The sequence below is a fragment of the Pelodiscus sinensis genome, chromosome 3 (assembly GCF_052426305.1).
Source record: "Pelodiscus sinensis isolate ZL-2025 chromosome 3, ASM5242630v1, whole genome shotgun sequence".
Taxonomy (NCBI): domain Eukaryota; kingdom Metazoa; phylum Chordata; order Testudines; family Trionychidae; genus Pelodiscus; species Pelodiscus sinensis.
The window spans coordinates 8,261,536-8,278,877 of record NC_143054.1 but is presented as its reverse complement, the minus strand read 5'-3'; the positions used below and the strand labels follow the sequence as shown (position 1 = coordinate 8,278,877).

Sequence of the window (17,342 nt, the reverse complement as noted above, 5' to 3'; positions counted from 1 at the left end):
CTAGCTAATAGCCTTTTATGGACCTAACCTCCATGAAACTATCTAGCTTCTCTTTAAACTCTGTTATAGTCCTAGCCTTCACAGCCTCCTCTGGCAAGGAGTTCCACATGTTGACTACACGCTGTGTGAAGAAGAACTTTCTTTTATTAGTTTTAAACCTGCTACCCATTAATTTCATTTGGTGTCCTCTAGTTCTTCTATTATGGGAACTAATAAATAACTTTATTATTAGGTCTAATTTTAATTTTAGATCTTTTTTTATTTTTTTTGTTGTTTTCCTTAAAGTCCCATGAGAGAGCAAGAGGTTTGCAGGTCTCCTTTGTAGTGTGCATTCTGCCTCTGCACATTTCTGGAGGTTTGAAGGTATATAAGGTACTGGCCACATGATTGAAACATATGCATAGATACACCTGTCATATCATTCACTTCCCATGATGCAGTGTGGTTGAAAACAGGACGATTTATGGACCTGGTGCATCACTCCAGCTGGTGTGAAACCAATTATTTTGTTTTGCTGAAAAACACAATAGTGTTATGTAGATCCAGGTTGCATCAGCGTCTGCCTTTTAACAGGAGTCACTGTCCTTTCTACATAACACACACCTGCCATTTCCTAAGAAACTAAACACAGAATGTTCTAATTGCATTGTGCCCAACGGAGGCTTACGATGTGACACACTGAATAACATTTGCTCAGAAATCACTTTCAGGGCAGTGGGTTGCCTGTGATTGGACCCTTTCTGCAAAGAAAATACTTTCGATGAGATCAAAACTGTGGCATTGGCCTACATCTATTCCTATTGAAGTCAGTGGTCAAATTCCCCTTGACTTCAAGCGGGAGCAGAGGTAGACCAACATGAATTACTTCCCAAAATCCTGTCTAGTGCTGTGTTATGTCACTATCAGACTGCTATTTATTGCAGCACTTGGAAAGACATGATTACTTTCTCCATAACTGAATGTTTTCACTGGTAGGTAACAAAGGGTACACTTTGTCTACATTTCAACACTATTTTGAAATAACTAGCGCTATTCCGAAATAACTTAGTTTGCGTCCACTCGAGGCAATTATTCGAAATAGTGTCAAAATACTTTCAAGCTGGAGGACTTCTTACTCTGACTCCTATAACCCGCATTTTATGAGGAGTAAGGGAAGTCAGAGGAGGAGTGCTCTATTTTGACATAGCTCAATTTGTGTAGCTTATTTTGAGGTAAGCTCTGCAGTGTAGACACACCCAAATAGAAGTCTCTTCTCTGCCCTTATGCAGTTGGGAGCACCAAATCTGGGGAATCTAGCATGTTTTGAGTATGCTGCTTCCTGATCCAAAACCGCACGGTTACTGTACTGTAGCACCACAGGGAAATGCCACTGAAAGAACCTTATTTGTTTTGGGGCAGTTTGTATTGAAGAGGTCACGTGTAGGAGCTAGGTTGTTGCTGTGGGTTTTGACAGGCCATGGGCAATCATGTTCAAAGCTGACTATAAAATAGTGCATATGAAATGAGTTTAGGAATCTCAGTGTATTTTGCAGGACTTTATTTCAGACTAGAATAGCAGGAAGAGAGGCCAGGCAGGACTGAGGGGGAGAGGAACCAGGCGTGCTAAAGTGCCTAGACAAGCTAAGTGCTATTAGCAGGCCTACGTGTACTTAGTGCTTCAGGGGCCAGAGAATTCCGTTCAGGGATGTGGTTTTTTCACATCCCTCAGGGAGGTAGGTAGGCTGACCCAGTTTTCTAGTGTAGATTAGGCCTAAGGTTTCATTAAACTTTGAAAACAAACCAACTCTAAAACAATCGCTCTAAGAGGCATGAACTGTCCCATTCAGCTAACTGAAACCTAAATGTGAAAGGCCACATTGTTAACAATTTCACTGCCAATCACTTTTGCAGACACGTCCAGCTGATGTGCTTCTGCAGCTTTCCCTAATTGCTTTCAGTGCCTTTTCAGGCACCTCTCCAGGTGCTAAAAGCCCCAGATACAAAAGTTTCTAGTTTATACTAGGTGCAGCAATATGTTGCTAGTGCAGAAATCTGCAGGCACCAAAATATAAACCATGAGACCAGCATAAAAATAAATCGCTTTTAATGTCAGAATAACGCCAGAGGCTGCATTCCTGAGCCTACAATTCATGTTCAAATTCAGTGCATTAAAACCAGCCATTTTTAAACACAAGCAAAGCTGCTGAAAAATCTCCAGCTGCCTGCAATGAGTGGTACGGCATCTGCGGGATTGCTGCAGAATTCTGACCCAGGTTGCCAAGGTCCATGGTGACAAGTCTGTTGCAGCATCCGTGTGAGGAAGGGTGGCCCAGTGGTTAGGCTGCTTGCCTGGGATGCAAGAGACCCAGATTCAATTCTCTGCTCAGCCACAGCCTTTTCGGGGGGGGGGGCAGACCTTGGGCAGGTCAGTGTCTTTGAACCTCAGCCTCATCTGTAACATGGGGACAGTCACAAGGATGTAATGATATACATTGAAGGCTGTGGGATGTTGAGATGGGGGCCATGTACCTACAAAAAAGCCCTGGCTGTTGCCATGCAGGTTTGGGGGATCCCTCCCTCTGCAGGGAGTGTCAGAAGAGGGGGAGGATGAACTCCAGGCCCATGATGAGGCTGTGCCCCTTCATTTGATTGTGCATCAGGCTCTTCGTGGATCTTCTATGCCCTGGAGAAGGGGGCTGCCCAACAGCACATCACTGGCCTCTTGGCAGAGGACAGCAATCCTCTTACAGATCGAGTGGAGGCAGGAAAAGATGACGGCTTTCTAGGCCAACCTTTTCTCCCCACTTCCAACCCACACTTCTGAGATCCTGTGGGATGAACTTTTTATGGTCAGTGCAGGGGAGGCTGACCGGAGCTTCTCCTGTTCTGGTGAAGTTCTTGAAAGCCCTCCGTTTGACACCCACCAGTAAATCTCTGGGCATCGACAAGCTGACTGTGGTGGTTTACTGCACATTCTTGGACATCCTCAGCATGGACCTCAACATCGTTTGGATCAGGAGTGGGGTGCGCCCTTATGTATATGGGCCATGCTTGCCGTGCTGCTGAAGAAGGGAAACTTATGTGACCTGAAGAACTGAGGTCCAGTATCGCTACTCAGGATAGACCATAAAATCGTAGCGAACGATACCCTGCTACAGCTCTGCTCTGTTCTGGCAGACATGACCCACCCCAACCAGACCTACAATCCCAGCCCCAGACCATTTTTGACAACCACTGTCAGGCTGGCAACTTCTTCATCTGATGTGTAAGGATGATCTGTCACTCATCAGTCTGTCCCTTGACTAGCAGAAGGCATTTGACACAGGTATCTTATGGGCACTCTGTGGGCTTCTGGCCTCGCTTTGTAGGATTCCTCCAGGTGCTGTGCATCTCTACAGAGAATCTGTTCAAGCTCAATGAGACCCTGACCGAACCTGATGCCGTTGGCCAAGGGATGGGTTGGTGATTTGAGAGCCAGACTTTCAGGTGGTCTGTTGCGATATGCCTGTCATGGTCCCTGTGGCTCTGGACCTTGGAGACTTGGTACAGAGGGCAGCTTCCTAAGACAATTGTTCAATGGCCTCCTCTGCCAGAGTCATCGGGATCAAGATCTCTAGCCTGATCACTGGAAAGTTGGGGACAGGTTATGTAGCCATGTAGCTAGAACGCAGTCTTATGCTATGTAATGTGCCTCAGTGTACCTTGCCAGCCATCCCTTTTGAAAGGAACAGCCTTGTGTTGCTTGTAAAAATGCATTAAGCAGGCTGTTTGTGTTATTAATGTTAAAGCAGGAATAAACCTAATAGGTCTATTTGTCACTTGTCACCCTTTTACAGTTAGAATTGTTTTCTTCTTTCATTCAAAAGTGTAAAATTATTGGGATTTTTTTTATTAAATCTGTTCTTACAGAAGCAACACTGTAATTTTTGTTTGTGTAAGAATGAAAAATGTGTATTAAAAATACATGTGAAAGCTATCCCCGACATCACCTGCGCGATAGAAAAGTGCAGCCTTTGACCACATCAAAATCTTGGCACGCCCCTCCATCAAAAATTGCCAACCCATTATAGACCAAGCCCTGTCCATCCTCCCTCCAGTGGAAGACTTAGGACACTTGCAGAGACCCAGTACTTCCCTGGTCAGAAGAACTCCAGCCTGTTCCTCTGGAGGCTGGCCAGGGTCCCCAAGAGCAGGCTCAGAACCAGCGCCAGTGCACGGACAGATCTAGATGGTTGATGATCATAAAGGTGAACGTCAAGACAGAACAGCAGACCCACGTCCTGCTGGCTGGCATAGAATGGGGTGGGACCAACCATACAGAATCCCTGTTGCACAACCCCCCTTTTTGTGTGCTGGAGGGATGTCCTGGCTGATGTCTCCTGAACTGGAGACGACCTGGACTACACTGGAGGTATTGGATGGACCCCACAGTGCTTGGGCAGCACATGGGATTGCCCACTCTGCATGTCTGACATACTGTTTAACCGGTTAACCAATTAAACGGGATTTTACATCCCTAGACTGGGCACGAGATTATTACAGCAAAAGACAGAATTTTGCAAAGAGAAACAGCTGTGCCACTGGAACAATCTCTCGGCAGTGATTAACTCTATTTTACCACTGTCTGTTGGGAGAAAATTGGGGGTCAGGGCAGTCCTTGCATTTCTCCAACAGCTCTATAGATTAGGATTCCCAAGGGGGCAACTGGCCAGGTGTTTGGGGAAACTATAGGGTTCGCAGTTCACATTCTTGGGGACAAGCAAGGAAATGCTACTGCCTTGTCCGGACGTCTTTCTGGGGGAGGATAATTGCAAGCAGTGTCCCAAGCAAGAAAGCAAGGAATCATTCATTCAGCAGAGTGAATGTGCCTGGGAAGGAATGGCTGTCTCGTCATTCCCTACGGCTGGGATGATTTAGTTGGGACTAGTCCTGCCTTTAGCAGGGGGTTGGACTCCGTGACCTCCTGGGTCTCTTCCAACTCTATGACTCTATGATTGCAGAACAGCAAATTCCTGATTCATTTGCTGTAACAAGAGTTGCAATGTTGCAAGAAAGGAGCAGTTAAAAGCAGCCCAAAAGAGAAAAAAAAATCTAGAGAGAGATGTGAATGGGAATAAAACAGATTTTAGGAAGGTGATTTGGGAAGTTCTAATCAGACACTAGGTACATAGTGTGACACGGCAATCTGCTGCAATATCTCCGACCCAGTATGGCCGTTCTTATGTTCTTAATTTCCCAGACAACGTCTACAGAACTAAATGAAACCTGCTTGAATTAAGTTTAATACCTTTGGGATCCATTGTATTAAGAATTCAATTATTTATGTGTTACTGTAGAATTGTTTATGATTTTTCTAGATTAATTGACGTAAACCTTGGGGAAAAGGTTGGAACTTCCAATAACTGTTTGGAACAATATACGAGCTGTGAGTTTCCTAGGAGGTACTTGGGAGCACTGGGGAGAACACCCCTTTGTCTGCTGGTTACTTGCACCTCCAGTTCAAAGACCTCTAATTTGTGAAAAGCAGGGCTAAACTTTTCATGAATGCTAGCTCAAAGCTGAGGCTTTTATGCACTTGTGACCATAAAGAAGACTCCTTTATGGGGTTTGAAGGAGTAATCACCTGCCAGACTCCATGTTAGCATTGGTGCGATCTTTGATATATTCATTACTATAGATGTAGGTTCTTTTATTGTTTTTAATGTTTTCTCTGTAATGCTTTTACCTGAAGAATAAATAAGCTTGTATAGAAAAAGCTATGGGGTAGCTTAACTGTTTTGACAGTTACAGCATTATTAGTCAAAGAGAAAACAAGTCTGCTATGACAGTCTGTCTTTTGCTGGGAATAACAAAGTGAACTGTTCAGCCGCAAGATACCTTAGTCAGAAGAAGCAAAATGCAGGACAATGTAGCACTTTAAAGACTAACAAGATGGTTTATTAGATGATCTTTCGTGGGCCAGACCCACTTCCTCAGATCAAATAGTGGAAGAAAATAGTCACAACCATATATACCAAAGGATACAATTAAAAAAAAAAAGTGAACACATATGAAAAGGACAAATCACATTTCAGAACAGGAGGGGGATGAGTGAGTGATACATATCTTCCCCCATGAGAGGCAATGGCTAGACTAAGAACAGGCTCCTTCGCTGGACCACTATGTAGAAATACAGATGCAGTTGCCCTGAACCGTGATACGTAGGTAAATAGTTAAACTTTTATTCATTTCTCTTCTGTTTGGGACTTGTACCTTTTTGGCTTTCATTGCAGATAATTTGAGAAGTGGCTGAGAGCTCCACAGTGGATGGAACAAGCTGAGAATGGGGATGGTGTTAAAATGGGACTCACCAGATGGCACTGTTACTAAGGGTACGTCTAGACTACATGCCTCTGTCGCCAGAGGCATGTAGATTAGGCTACCGGACATAGTAAAATGAAGTGGCGATTTAAATAATCGCCGCTTCATTTAAATGTACATGGCTGCCGCACTGAGCCAACAAACAGCTGATCAGCTGTTTGTCGGCTCAGCGCGATAGTCTGGACGCTCCCCTGCCGACATCAAAGGCATTTGTCGACCACCCAGGTATGCCTCATCCCAGGAGGCATACCTGGGTGGTCGACAAATACCTTTGATGTCGGCAGAGGAGCGTCCAGACTGTACAACAAACAGCTGATCAGCTGTTTGTCGGCTCAGCGCGGCAGCCATGTAAATTTAAATGAAGCGGCGATTATTTAAATCGCCGCTTCATTTTACTATGTCCGGTAGCCTAATCTACATGCCTCTCTCGCCAGAGGCATGTAGTCTAGACGTACCCACACAGTCATCCAAGTTCTTATTCTTAGCTTGTGTACTGTGTACTGTAATTCCTCATTTAACACTAGAGATGTTTCAGAAAATGATCGTGTTAAGTGAAAACGTGTTATGCAGGGTCAATTTTCCCATTGAAAATAATGGAAAAGGTGGGGGTTGCATTTCAAGGTGGTGGTGTCTGTTGGGAACGGGACATAAGGTTGGGGGAGAAAGGGGACTGGGTTACAGCAGAGAGGGAAGGTGTTTGGCTCTTGGGAAGGGGAGGGGAGGGGGGATTGGGTTGGGAGTATGCCCCTGTGATGGGTCTGCCGGGACCCACACTGCGACCGGCAAGGGGAGGGTCGCCAGGGAACAGTGCAGCGAGCAACCCTCGGCAGCTTTGCAGGGAGGTGGGGAAAGCCCCGTGCAGCCACCAGCAACGGGCTGGCTGGAGAAACCCAGCCACCGGCCTGCAAGCGGGGGCGGAGGAGAGGGAGCAAGGCGTCCGGCGAGGGGGAGTCAGTGGGGAATGGCGCAGAAAGCGGCAAACCCTCTGCCACTTTGCAGGGAGGCGGGGGAAGCCCCGTACAGCCGCCAGCAACGGGCCGGCTGGGGAAATCGTGTTACTCCGGGGACGGTCGGGTAATTCAAAAAACGTTCCCTAAAAAAAAAATCATGCTATCGTGAAAACGTGTTAAGCGGGCATGTGTTAAATGAGGAATTACTGTACCTTCTTTGAAGAAAGGCTGTATCATTGTTAGGGTTATAAAGTTGTTTCTTTGGGAGGAGCTCTTGCAAACACCAATCGAACTTGAAACGCACGGAACTCAGAAAGTGCAAGCGGACTTGGATCCCATTAACGGATGTAGCCTGCAATGTCCATGTTGTCCATGCTAGCTCCCAAGGGCTGTTGAATTGGGATCTTTCCCTAGCACTAAATTCAGATTGTAACCGGTTATTTAAAGATCATATCTATCCCCAAGAGCTCCTCTTGCTGCACATGAGCTGATTAATGTGTCATGCACTGAATTCTGAATGGTGGAGATTTGCTTTCACAGCTGAAAGCCTTTAGAGGCCTAGTGCTAAATTCTGCCACATTCTTGGTCTTAGTTTTTAGTGGCAATGAGTTCCACAGGCTGATTTTGCCTTGTGCATGAACGTTTACATTTGGAAACACAGAGATTAATCTTTAGTGTTATTCCAGAGATGAATTTGGCCCAGAGATTTTTGATTCCAGGGCGTGTTGATTCACAGCGTCTCTGTCGTTTTTTCCCTCCCATTTTTAATAGTCATGCCTACAAAAGCACCAGTATCTCCTTGTTAGGGAAGGATGTGTTGGCAGCTAAGCCATCCAGTGAGTCTCACATCCTCCCTAGCTCCCAAAGATGCATCCTGTGTCTGGAAAACCCTATTGATTATGTGGGGGGGGGGGCGGGCTTGACAACATAGGGCTTTCGCCATAGCTCTTTGCAATCTGCTTTGGAATGCCCCAAGATATAAGTATTAGGCACCACGTGGTAAAAATTGGGTACTATCTCTGTAAATAGTATGTGAGCCCTCTAATGGTGCTCATTGTGTCTCTGTATAACAGCCAGCCAGAGCACTGGCACTAGTTTGTATGTGTGACTAGGCCTTGCATGTTGTACGCAGTAAGTACACAAAGTTATTTGAACCCCACTGGGCCCGCAGGGGTCCCTCACATTGCTGTTCACGGGCAGGAGACACTACTGGTATGTTGCGCAGATAGGGAAAGAGAGGCAGGGCGGTTAAGCGAGTCACAGGGAAAGGTGCCAGCCACCCCAGGCGCCAGGGAGCTCAGGTGACACTAGCACCTGCTTCCCACTTCTGCCTGGTGCACAGACTGTCACCCACGCAGCTTGGCTGCAGCCATAGCCTGCCACGGCTGTTCACCGCTGCCAGGGGCGCGATGGGGAAGAGCACCCAGGGCAACAGGCCGTGGAGATAAAGAGGAGGGAGTGTCAGAGGGGCAGACTAGCCCCAGCCCTCTACTTCCACCCCACAACCCAGCTTTTCCCCCAAGCTTCCCCGCCCCGCTCATACAGCAACCCCCCCCCCCACACACACCCTCACAACCCACATTCTCCGCTAAGGCACGTAGCTTCTCCAGCCCTGCTCTCATAGAAGTCCCCTCTTCCTTCCCCCCCCCCCCACCCCTACGTTCTCCCCTAAGGCACTCAGCTTCCCCAGCCCTGCTCACACAGCAACCTCCCCCCTCACAACCCAGCTTCTCCCCCAACACACAGCTTCCCCAGCCCTACTCACACAGCAAAACCCCACCCCCACACAACCCGCATTCTCCCCTAAATCACTTAGCTTCTCTAGCCCTGCTCACACAGCAAACCCCCACCCCCTCACAACCCACATTCTCCCCTAAGGCACTTAGCGTCTCTCGCCCTGCTCACACAGCAAACCCCCACCCCCTCACAACCCACATTCTCCCCTAAGGCACTTAGCTTCTCTCGCCCTGCTCACACAGCAAACCCCCACCCCCTCACAACCCACATTCTCCCCTAAGGCACTTAGCTTCTCTAGACCTGCTCACAAAGCAAACCCCCACCCCCTCACAACCCACATTCTCCCCTAAGGCACTTAGCTTCTCTCGCCCTTCTCACACAGCAAACCCCCACCCCCTCACAACCCACATTCTCCCCTAAGGCACTTAGCTTCTCTCGCCCTGCTCACACAGCAACCCCCCACCCCCTCACAACCCACATTCTCCCCTAAGGCACTTAGCTTCTCTAGCCCTGCCCACACAGCAAACCCCCACCCCCTCACAACCCACATTCTCCCCTAAGGCACTTAGCTTCTCTAGCCCTGCTCACACAGCAAACCCCCACCCCCTCACAACCCACATTCTCCCCTAAGGCACTTAGCTTCTCTAGCCCTGCTCACACAGCAAACCCCCACCCCCTCACAACCCACATTCTCCCCTAAGGCACTTAGCTTCTCTCGCCCTGCTCACACAGCAAACCCCCACCCCCTCACAACCCACATTCTCCCCTAAGGCACTTAGCTTCTCTAGCCCTGCCCACACAGCAACCCCCCACCCCCTCACAACCCACATTCTCCCCTAAGGCACTTAGCTTCTCTAGACCTGCTCACACAGCAAACCCCCACCCCCTCACAACCCACATTCTCCCCTAAGGCACTTAGCTTCTCTCGCCCTGCTCACACAGCAAACCCCCACCCCCTCACAACCCACATTCTCCCCTAAGGCACTTAGCTTCTCTCGCCCTGCTCACACAGCAAACCCCCACCCCCTCACAACCCACATTCTCCCCTATGGCACTTAGCTTCTCTCGCCCTGCTCACACAGCAAACCCCCACCCCCTCACAACCCACATTCTCCCCTAAGGCACTTAGCTTCTCTCGCCCTGCTCACACAGCAAACCCCCACCCCCTCACAACCCACATTCTCCCCTATGGCACTTAGCTTCTCTCGCCCTGCTCACACAGCAAACCCCCACCCCCTCACAACCCACATTCTCCCCTATGGCACTTAGCTTCTCTCGCCCTGCTCACACAGCAAACCCCCACCCCCTCACAACCCACATTCTCCCCTAAGGCACTTAGCTTCTCTCGCCCTGCTCACACAGCAAACCCCCACCCCCTCACAACCCACATTCTCCCCTATGGCACTTAGCTTCTCTCGCCCTGCTCACACAGCAAACCCCCACCCCCTCACAACCCACATTCTCCCCTAAGGCACTTAGCTTCTCTAGCCCTGCCCACACAGCAAACCCCCACCCCCTCACAACCCACATTCTCCCCTATGGCACTTAGCTTCTCTCGCCCTGCTCACACAGCAATCTTCCCCACCCCCCCAACCCAGCTTCTTCCCTAGGGCCTCAGCTTCCCCTGGCCCGCTTACACAGCAACCCTCCCACAAGCAGCTGCCTCCGCCCTGCAGCCCGCCCGCCCCCACCCAGTGCTTTTTCTCCAGCTTCCCCTCCATCCCCATCAATTCAGCATCGCGCCCCCCCCAGGCAAATCCCGCGTCGCCACCGAGCGACCCCCTGCCGCTGCATCGTGCGCCAGCCCCTCCCCACGCTCCCGCCCGCCCCCTCCAGCAGCGGCCCCTCCTCCGCTCTGCTGCCAGGCGCAGCCCCCTCCCCGCGACGGGGCCGGGGTGGGGGCATCGCGCGGCGGCTGCAGAGCGAGCCCTGCACGGGGGGGACGGGGGGAGGAGAGCTGCGGGGGGGGGGGGGGCAGCGCTCAAACTTCTCCCCCCTACCCCTTGGCTCACCCGTGCTGCAGCAGGGAGCCTTCCCCCTGCAGCCACAGCCCGCCCGGCAGCTGCAAGCTCGCTTCCCCTTGGCGGGGCCCCCCTTCTGTGTGTGGGGGGGGAGGAGGAGAAGGGGCTTCCCCGACCCACCCCCTTCCTCATTGTCACGAGCCCCCCCCCCCCGCATAATAAAGTTGTCTTCAGCGGAGTACCCGTGGCAGCCCCCCCCCCCCGACAGCGCGTGTGCCGGGGGAGAGACCCTTGCACCGCGCAGCAGCTGGTGGGCGGGCGCGTGCGTGCACGTGTGTGTGCCAGCCCTGCACTTGTTTGATTTTATTTTCCCTTCCATAATTTCAAGCTACGCCCCTTCCCCCGCCCCCTCCCTCGTGTGTTCGCCGGGTGCCGGTGCTTGACGGATCCGCTCCCAGCCCGCCTCTGCGCACAGACTCCAGCAAGACACCCTGTGGGGCTTCCCGGGGGGGAGAAGGGACTTGCCACCGACACAACCCTCAGCCTCCCCCCCCCCCCTTCACCTTCCATCGCGGCATTGGCTTCCCAAGGCACCCGCGGCTGGGCGTGGAGCAGGGATGCAAAGGGAGGAAGGCTGAAGATGGATGGGCAGAGGATCCAGCGGCAGAGGAGACGCGCTGACGGGGGTTTTCTGCTGAGAAGGGCGCTCCGCTCTTAAAGAGACGGCTGCTTCGCTTGGACTCTGCCACCCGTCCGGCTTCTCCTCCGGGCTTGCCCGGGAGCGAACCGAAGGCAGAGCAAACAGGAGACTGGCAGGGGATCGTAGCGGCACCGCGGGGCGTCCAGGGTCTACCCACGCCTGCACTCTCCCGGGGAAGGAGACGACCATTTCCCACCAGCCTAGCTTGAATTTCAAGGAGGCCTAAACCAAAGGAGCTGAAGACTCTTCCCCGCCTCTGTTCCTGTCTGCACTGATGGTGAGAGGGAAGAGCTGGCCTTGTCCAGTGCCAAGGCCAGGGAAAGGGCCATCCGGAGTGATGAGGGAGCTGAAAACAACAGTTTGGACAGATTGGTGCCTCTTCTGCTGACTGTCCTTCCCCCCACACGTTTTTTTTTTTTTTTTTTTGTAGGCAACATCTGGATACAAACCTTCCTCCCTTCCTGTTAACAGCTGGATGAGAATCAAAGCCCCACAAGGTGCATGCAATGGCCGGCCAATGCTGTTTATTTCTTGGCCCCCATGTGCAGGGGGGAGCAGGCGTGATTCAGGGACTTGAGACCCCCGTGCATTGAGGAATATCTTCCCGGGGTTCAATTTGCAAATGGTTGCTGGGGACAGGCAGTCCCGAGAAGACCAAAAGGGAAAAAATTGGGACGGGAAAGGAGGAGAGACACCCCAAACTCTGGCTTCTCTGCTAATTAGATCTGGGGAGGTGCATGTGTCTTTTGTATTTGAAAAGCTGTTTTGATTAGGAGTGGGGAGCGGCTGGAGGGAGCTGGGTGGTTGGAGTTGCTAGTTGCAGCTCGTGATTCTGTTTGTTTGGAGCCCAGCCAATTTTTTCGTTACATTTAATCTGATTTTTGGTGACATTTGAGAGGGGCGTGAGTGGGACCGGCAGGGGTGTTACAGAGCAGCCAGTTGACAGCTGCAGCACAGGGGGAGGCAGTGGAGACTCCCCGTTGGCTATTGGCACATTCCCCCATTTGGCGCCTGGGTTTCCGATTGGAACATCTGGCTTGAGGAGGACGTGGGTTTGGGGAGGAGGGGTGTAGAACCGAGATGCCATTGCTGTTGCCTCCTTGCCCTCGCCTTTTGGTTACCCTGAGGTAAATGGGAGCCAGAGCTCCATCGGCATAACCGTTGGCGTAGACAGGACCAGTTCTCCAAGGGTTGGCAGGGAAAAGTGGGCAGGCAGAATGCCTGGGAACAGGGCTTTCACCGAGCCGGAATACTCTGCCGAGTACTCTGCTGACTATTCGGTTAGCCTGCCCTCCGACCCCGAACGTGGGGTGGGCCGGACCCATGAGGTGACCGTCAGGAACTCGGGCTCGTGCCTTTGCTTGCCACGCTTCATGCGGCTCACCTTCGCCCCGGAGTCCCTGGAGAATCTATACCAGACGTACTTCCGGCGGCAGCGCCACGAGACCCTCTTGGTGCTGGTGGTCTTTGCCGCCCTCTTCGACTGCTACGTCATCGTCATGTGCGCTGTGCTCTACACCACGGACAAGCTGGCCACCATCGTGGTGGCCTCAGTAGGCCTGGCCGCCCAGATCTTGCTCTTCGTCCTATGCAAGTACGGGCTCCTGCCGGACCGCATCACCCGCAGATTTATGCCCTACATCCTCTGGATTCTCATCGCCGCCCAGATATTCTGCTACCTAGGCCTCAACTTTGCCCATTTCCACCAGGCCAGTGACACAGTGGGCTGGCAGGCCTTCTTCATCTTCTCCTTCTTCATCACCTTGCCCCTCCGTCTCACGCCCATCGTGCTCATCTCGGCTGTCTCCTGTGGCATCCACACCTTGGTGCTGGGGGTCACCATCGCTCAGCAGCGGCAGGATTCCATCAATGGAGGGACCTTGCTACGGGAGGTAAGGAGAGCCGTGGTCCTGAGGCGGAGGTAGGCCAGTGGGAAGGAGCCTGTGAAGGACAGGAGGTTGGTGGGCCCAGAATGTGGGCTGGGGTGATGTTTCGTACGTAACTGACCTTCAGGGATGGGTAAAGAGGAAGGAAGGCTCCAGACACCCATTTTGCAGGCTCCCCGTGTGAGGCAGTAAGGCAGCCTGTACTTATGTTGAACTGGGCCAGGATGGCAGCTTGATCCAGAACAGCGTGTACCTCACTGGTGTTGCCAGCAATACTAGGTCAGACCTTGGGTCTGTCTTTCCACGTGAGGGACATTTAAACACCATGGACTTCTCCTACACAACCTCCCAGCCCTTTGCACCTAGGCTTGAGATAAGGGGATGGCGTTGTCCAGAGAGCAGTAGTTCTTGAGCCAGGCTCCCTAGCAATTATTCAGAGGATCAGACACCACCTCCTGTTCCCCAGCTCCTGCTAGAACAAATATAGCCACTGGTAACAGTAGCTAGGGCTATTCTACGCAATAAAGCATCACACAATTCCCCCAGCACCTGCTGGCTGCCCGCTGTGCCCCGTGCATGACACTCTAGGCCCCTACCCATCATGGTGACGGGCATTTTAACAATGCCGACAGAGAATGAAATCATCTGGGGTGGGCACTGTCCATTTGTGCGTATGGATCATCCAAAGACCCCCGAGGATGTCACAAACTGGGGGAGTATCTTTTTCCTCATTCTGCCCCTGGGCAAACAGAAGCTCAGGGCAAGGAAGTGACTTGCCCAAGGTCACACTGTGTGTTGGTGGCGGAGTTGAGGCCGGAACCCTCACTCCCAGTCTGGTGCTTTCTTCGCTTGTTTACTTATTCCTGGGGTGTTAGGGTGGCAGTCAGACATGCCAGGAGAAGCCCAGACCTCACACTCTTTTGGCCTCCTAAATGGCTGCCAGGGTTATTAAACTAGCTTAGAGAACATATAAACACAGATGCCCTAGCACTGTGTGCCTCCAGCTTGCCCAAAAGCAGCTGGAATTTGCATAGTCGGGTAGGGCAGCAGCTGTACCAGACCTGCTGTGAGGGCCAAGAACTGCCCATTTTCTCATCCAACACAAGATGGGGGCTCCCACCAGAAAAGTGGACATCCACTATTCCAGTGACCAAGGGTGCTACTAGGACAGGAGCAGGAAACCTGTTTGGGTCGGGGGCCACTGACCCACAGAAAAATCAGGGGGACACCGCAGAAAACAACAACCACCACCCAACACCTCACTGACATGACCCCCGCCTGAGAGCAGAAAGACACTCCCCACATTCTCCTCACACACCAGAGCCTAGGGGGACCTGGACTAGTAGTTTTTGTGGGTCCCGATGGCTCTGGAGGAGAGTCCAAAATGAGGGGTTCAAGTGTGTGGGAGAGGGCTGCCAGGAAGGGGGCTCGGGCTGTGGGCTCTGGGTGGGAGAGTTTACGAGTGGGTTGGGGGGCGTCTGGGAAGGTGGTAGGAGTGGGCTGGGGATGAGCAGGAGATAGGGTGGAGAAGCATAGTTGGAGTGTGGGATCTGGCAGGGAGGGAGCATGCAGGAGTGAGCTGGAGATTGGGGCAGAAGGTCTTGGTGGGAGAGTGCAGCAGCAGAGGGGGTGCCGGAGTGAAGTGGGGGAGTGGGGTCTGGATGGGGGGTAGCCCAGAGCCTCGGGGGCCAGATCCAAGCAAGCCAAGGGCTGGATTTGGCCTCTGGGCCATAGGTTTCCCACTCCTGCGCTAGGAGTTAGATCAGTGGGAACAGGCTGTGTCCCCGACCTCTTTCGGTAAAGGCAAGACTCCTGAAAGAAATCTGCTCTAATGTGATGATTTTTTAGTAATGCTCTAACTCAGTCTAGTCTCTGGCTTCTAGCTGAGCCAATTCCTGCTTACACTGGACCAGCAGTGACGTCTATTCTGCTGCCCACTTAGCGTTCTCTGTTGGGCATTCTGCAGAGGAATGAGGGTCAAAAAGACCTTTATTTTCAAAGCCCCTCGGTGGTTTCAGATTGTGATTGAATTGAATTGTGAGGTATCAGATCCTCAGAAAATGCAAAGCATCCACCATGTGCAAGTCAGGCTCCTTTTAAGGGGTTTCAGGTCGAGCCCCTGGAAACTAAAGCCCCCGGAAACTAAAGCCCCCAAATTCATTAGGTGCTTGAAAATTTAAGGCCAAGAGTGCCGAACTTCTGACTATGGGTAAATAGGTAATTACAAGGTAAGGTGCCAGGACATGATGCTCAAAAATACATAGTATAGCTCTGGGTTTTGTAGGCCTAGTGAAACTTGCTGTTACTGTGCACTGCAAATGGCTTCCCTTGTGTTGTGCTTTGCATCAGCTCTTAGCAGATAATGAGTTTTTAGCACTTGCTTGTAAGAGCAGAGTTTGTTGTAGGCTAGATCCCGCTCTCATTGGCTTCTGTAGGATCAGGCTTCCAATGCAGCAGTATTAATCAGGATGGGCTGATGTGTGATTCAAGGGCCATATTTTGCCCTTCCTTAGTGTTTGTCATATGAGGAGTTCGACTCTCCTTAAAGGGATGGTAAGTAGCATTACGCCTGTTTTCCAGGTGGAAAATCAGCAGCTGCAGGACTTGACCAAGGCCCAGGAGCAAGTCAGTGACAGAGAAAGGAATAGAACCCCACATCTCCCAATGTGGGGAGCACATCTCTGTGCTCGCTAACCACTCTGCCCCTGCACTGATACACAATTCACATCACAGTAATGGCCTGTGGTCTCATATCAGGCATACCCACTTTCCCGTGACTTTTCCAGTGGGAAGAATTCTGTCCAATACCTTAGCATCTGTATCTCTGTGGTTTCTGCAGTCATCACCTAGTCATGGCATTGCATCTGATGTCTGTGATGCTTCCCTCATCATGCCTTGGTCCTTTTCTGAAGGAGTTTCACCCATTCTTGAATGGTCTCAGCTGTTTGCAAGGGCACATTTGGTTATGAGTTGCGCTCGATGGGCTCTCTCCTCTTGTTTCAGGTTTTCGGGGAATGTTTTAACACAGCTGTTCTAGGGATGTCCAAGGGGGTAACCGGACTCTGGTGTGTGAGACAGGCGTCACTGTGTGAGTCCGACCAACGGGTAGAACTGCTCTTTTGGCAACAAAGCAGAGGCAGGGTGTGGAAGAGTGTGAGCATGTCTGAGAGTGTTGCCACCTTCTTAGAAAACCTTTTAACAAGACGGTTACTTGTTTAACAGTTCAACCCAGCAATTCTTTGTTGGCAGGATAATCTAAACAAATACTGCCAAGAGGTAGAGATAATACAGTGTCAAGCTTTTGCCCTAGGAACAGCTGTATAGCGCTGGTGGTTTAAAGACCATTAGGTGCCTATTAACATCAGGGGACAAATTCATCCCTGCTGTAACCTCAGTGAAGTCAATGGGTTTTTTTACATGAGAAAATGAATTTGGTTCAAGAGATTTTAGACTCAGTGTCAGGCAACTGGAACAATAGTATTCACCATTCTCTAACTGCCTTAGACGTGCCTATTGGGGCATCCTTTATAAGAAATCCTCAATACCCCTCTAACTAAATCCCCATCCTGCTAATAGAAATCTGCACTGGGCAAGTATAAATTGACCAGTGCACTAGACTGAACAGCTCTTTCCTGCCACACTGTCAATCACTTTATCGGCATTCGGGATTTGAAAGGTTAATCGGTTACCTGGTTGGTATCACCTGAAATAGGTAATGGTTACCGGGGCTGCTTCAGCCCCACAGCGAGCTCACTGTGGACAGGAATGG

The 17,342-nt window shown here is 51.1% G+C and overlaps 1 protein-coding gene across 2 annotated transcripts in view; it reads left to right on the top strand.

The window, feature by feature from the left end:
- The first annotated feature begins 11,393 nt into the window (after positions 1–11,393).
- ADCY3 (adenylate cyclase 3) overlaps positions 11,394–17,342 on the top strand; it is a 112,209-nt gene continuing 106,260 nt past the window's right edge. The window contains exons 1-2 of one of the 2 annotated variants that reach the window (XM_075923299.2): positions 11,394–11,964; positions 12,118–13,579. In XM_075923299.2, the coding sequence (XP_075779414.2) occupies positions 12,905–13,579 (675 nt within the window). In that variant the 5' untranslated portion in view covers positions 11,394–11,964; positions 12,118–12,904. Of the gene's footprint in view, positions 13,580–17,342 lie in introns of both variants that reach the window. The other variant, XM_075923298.2, reaches the window with a different exon arrangement.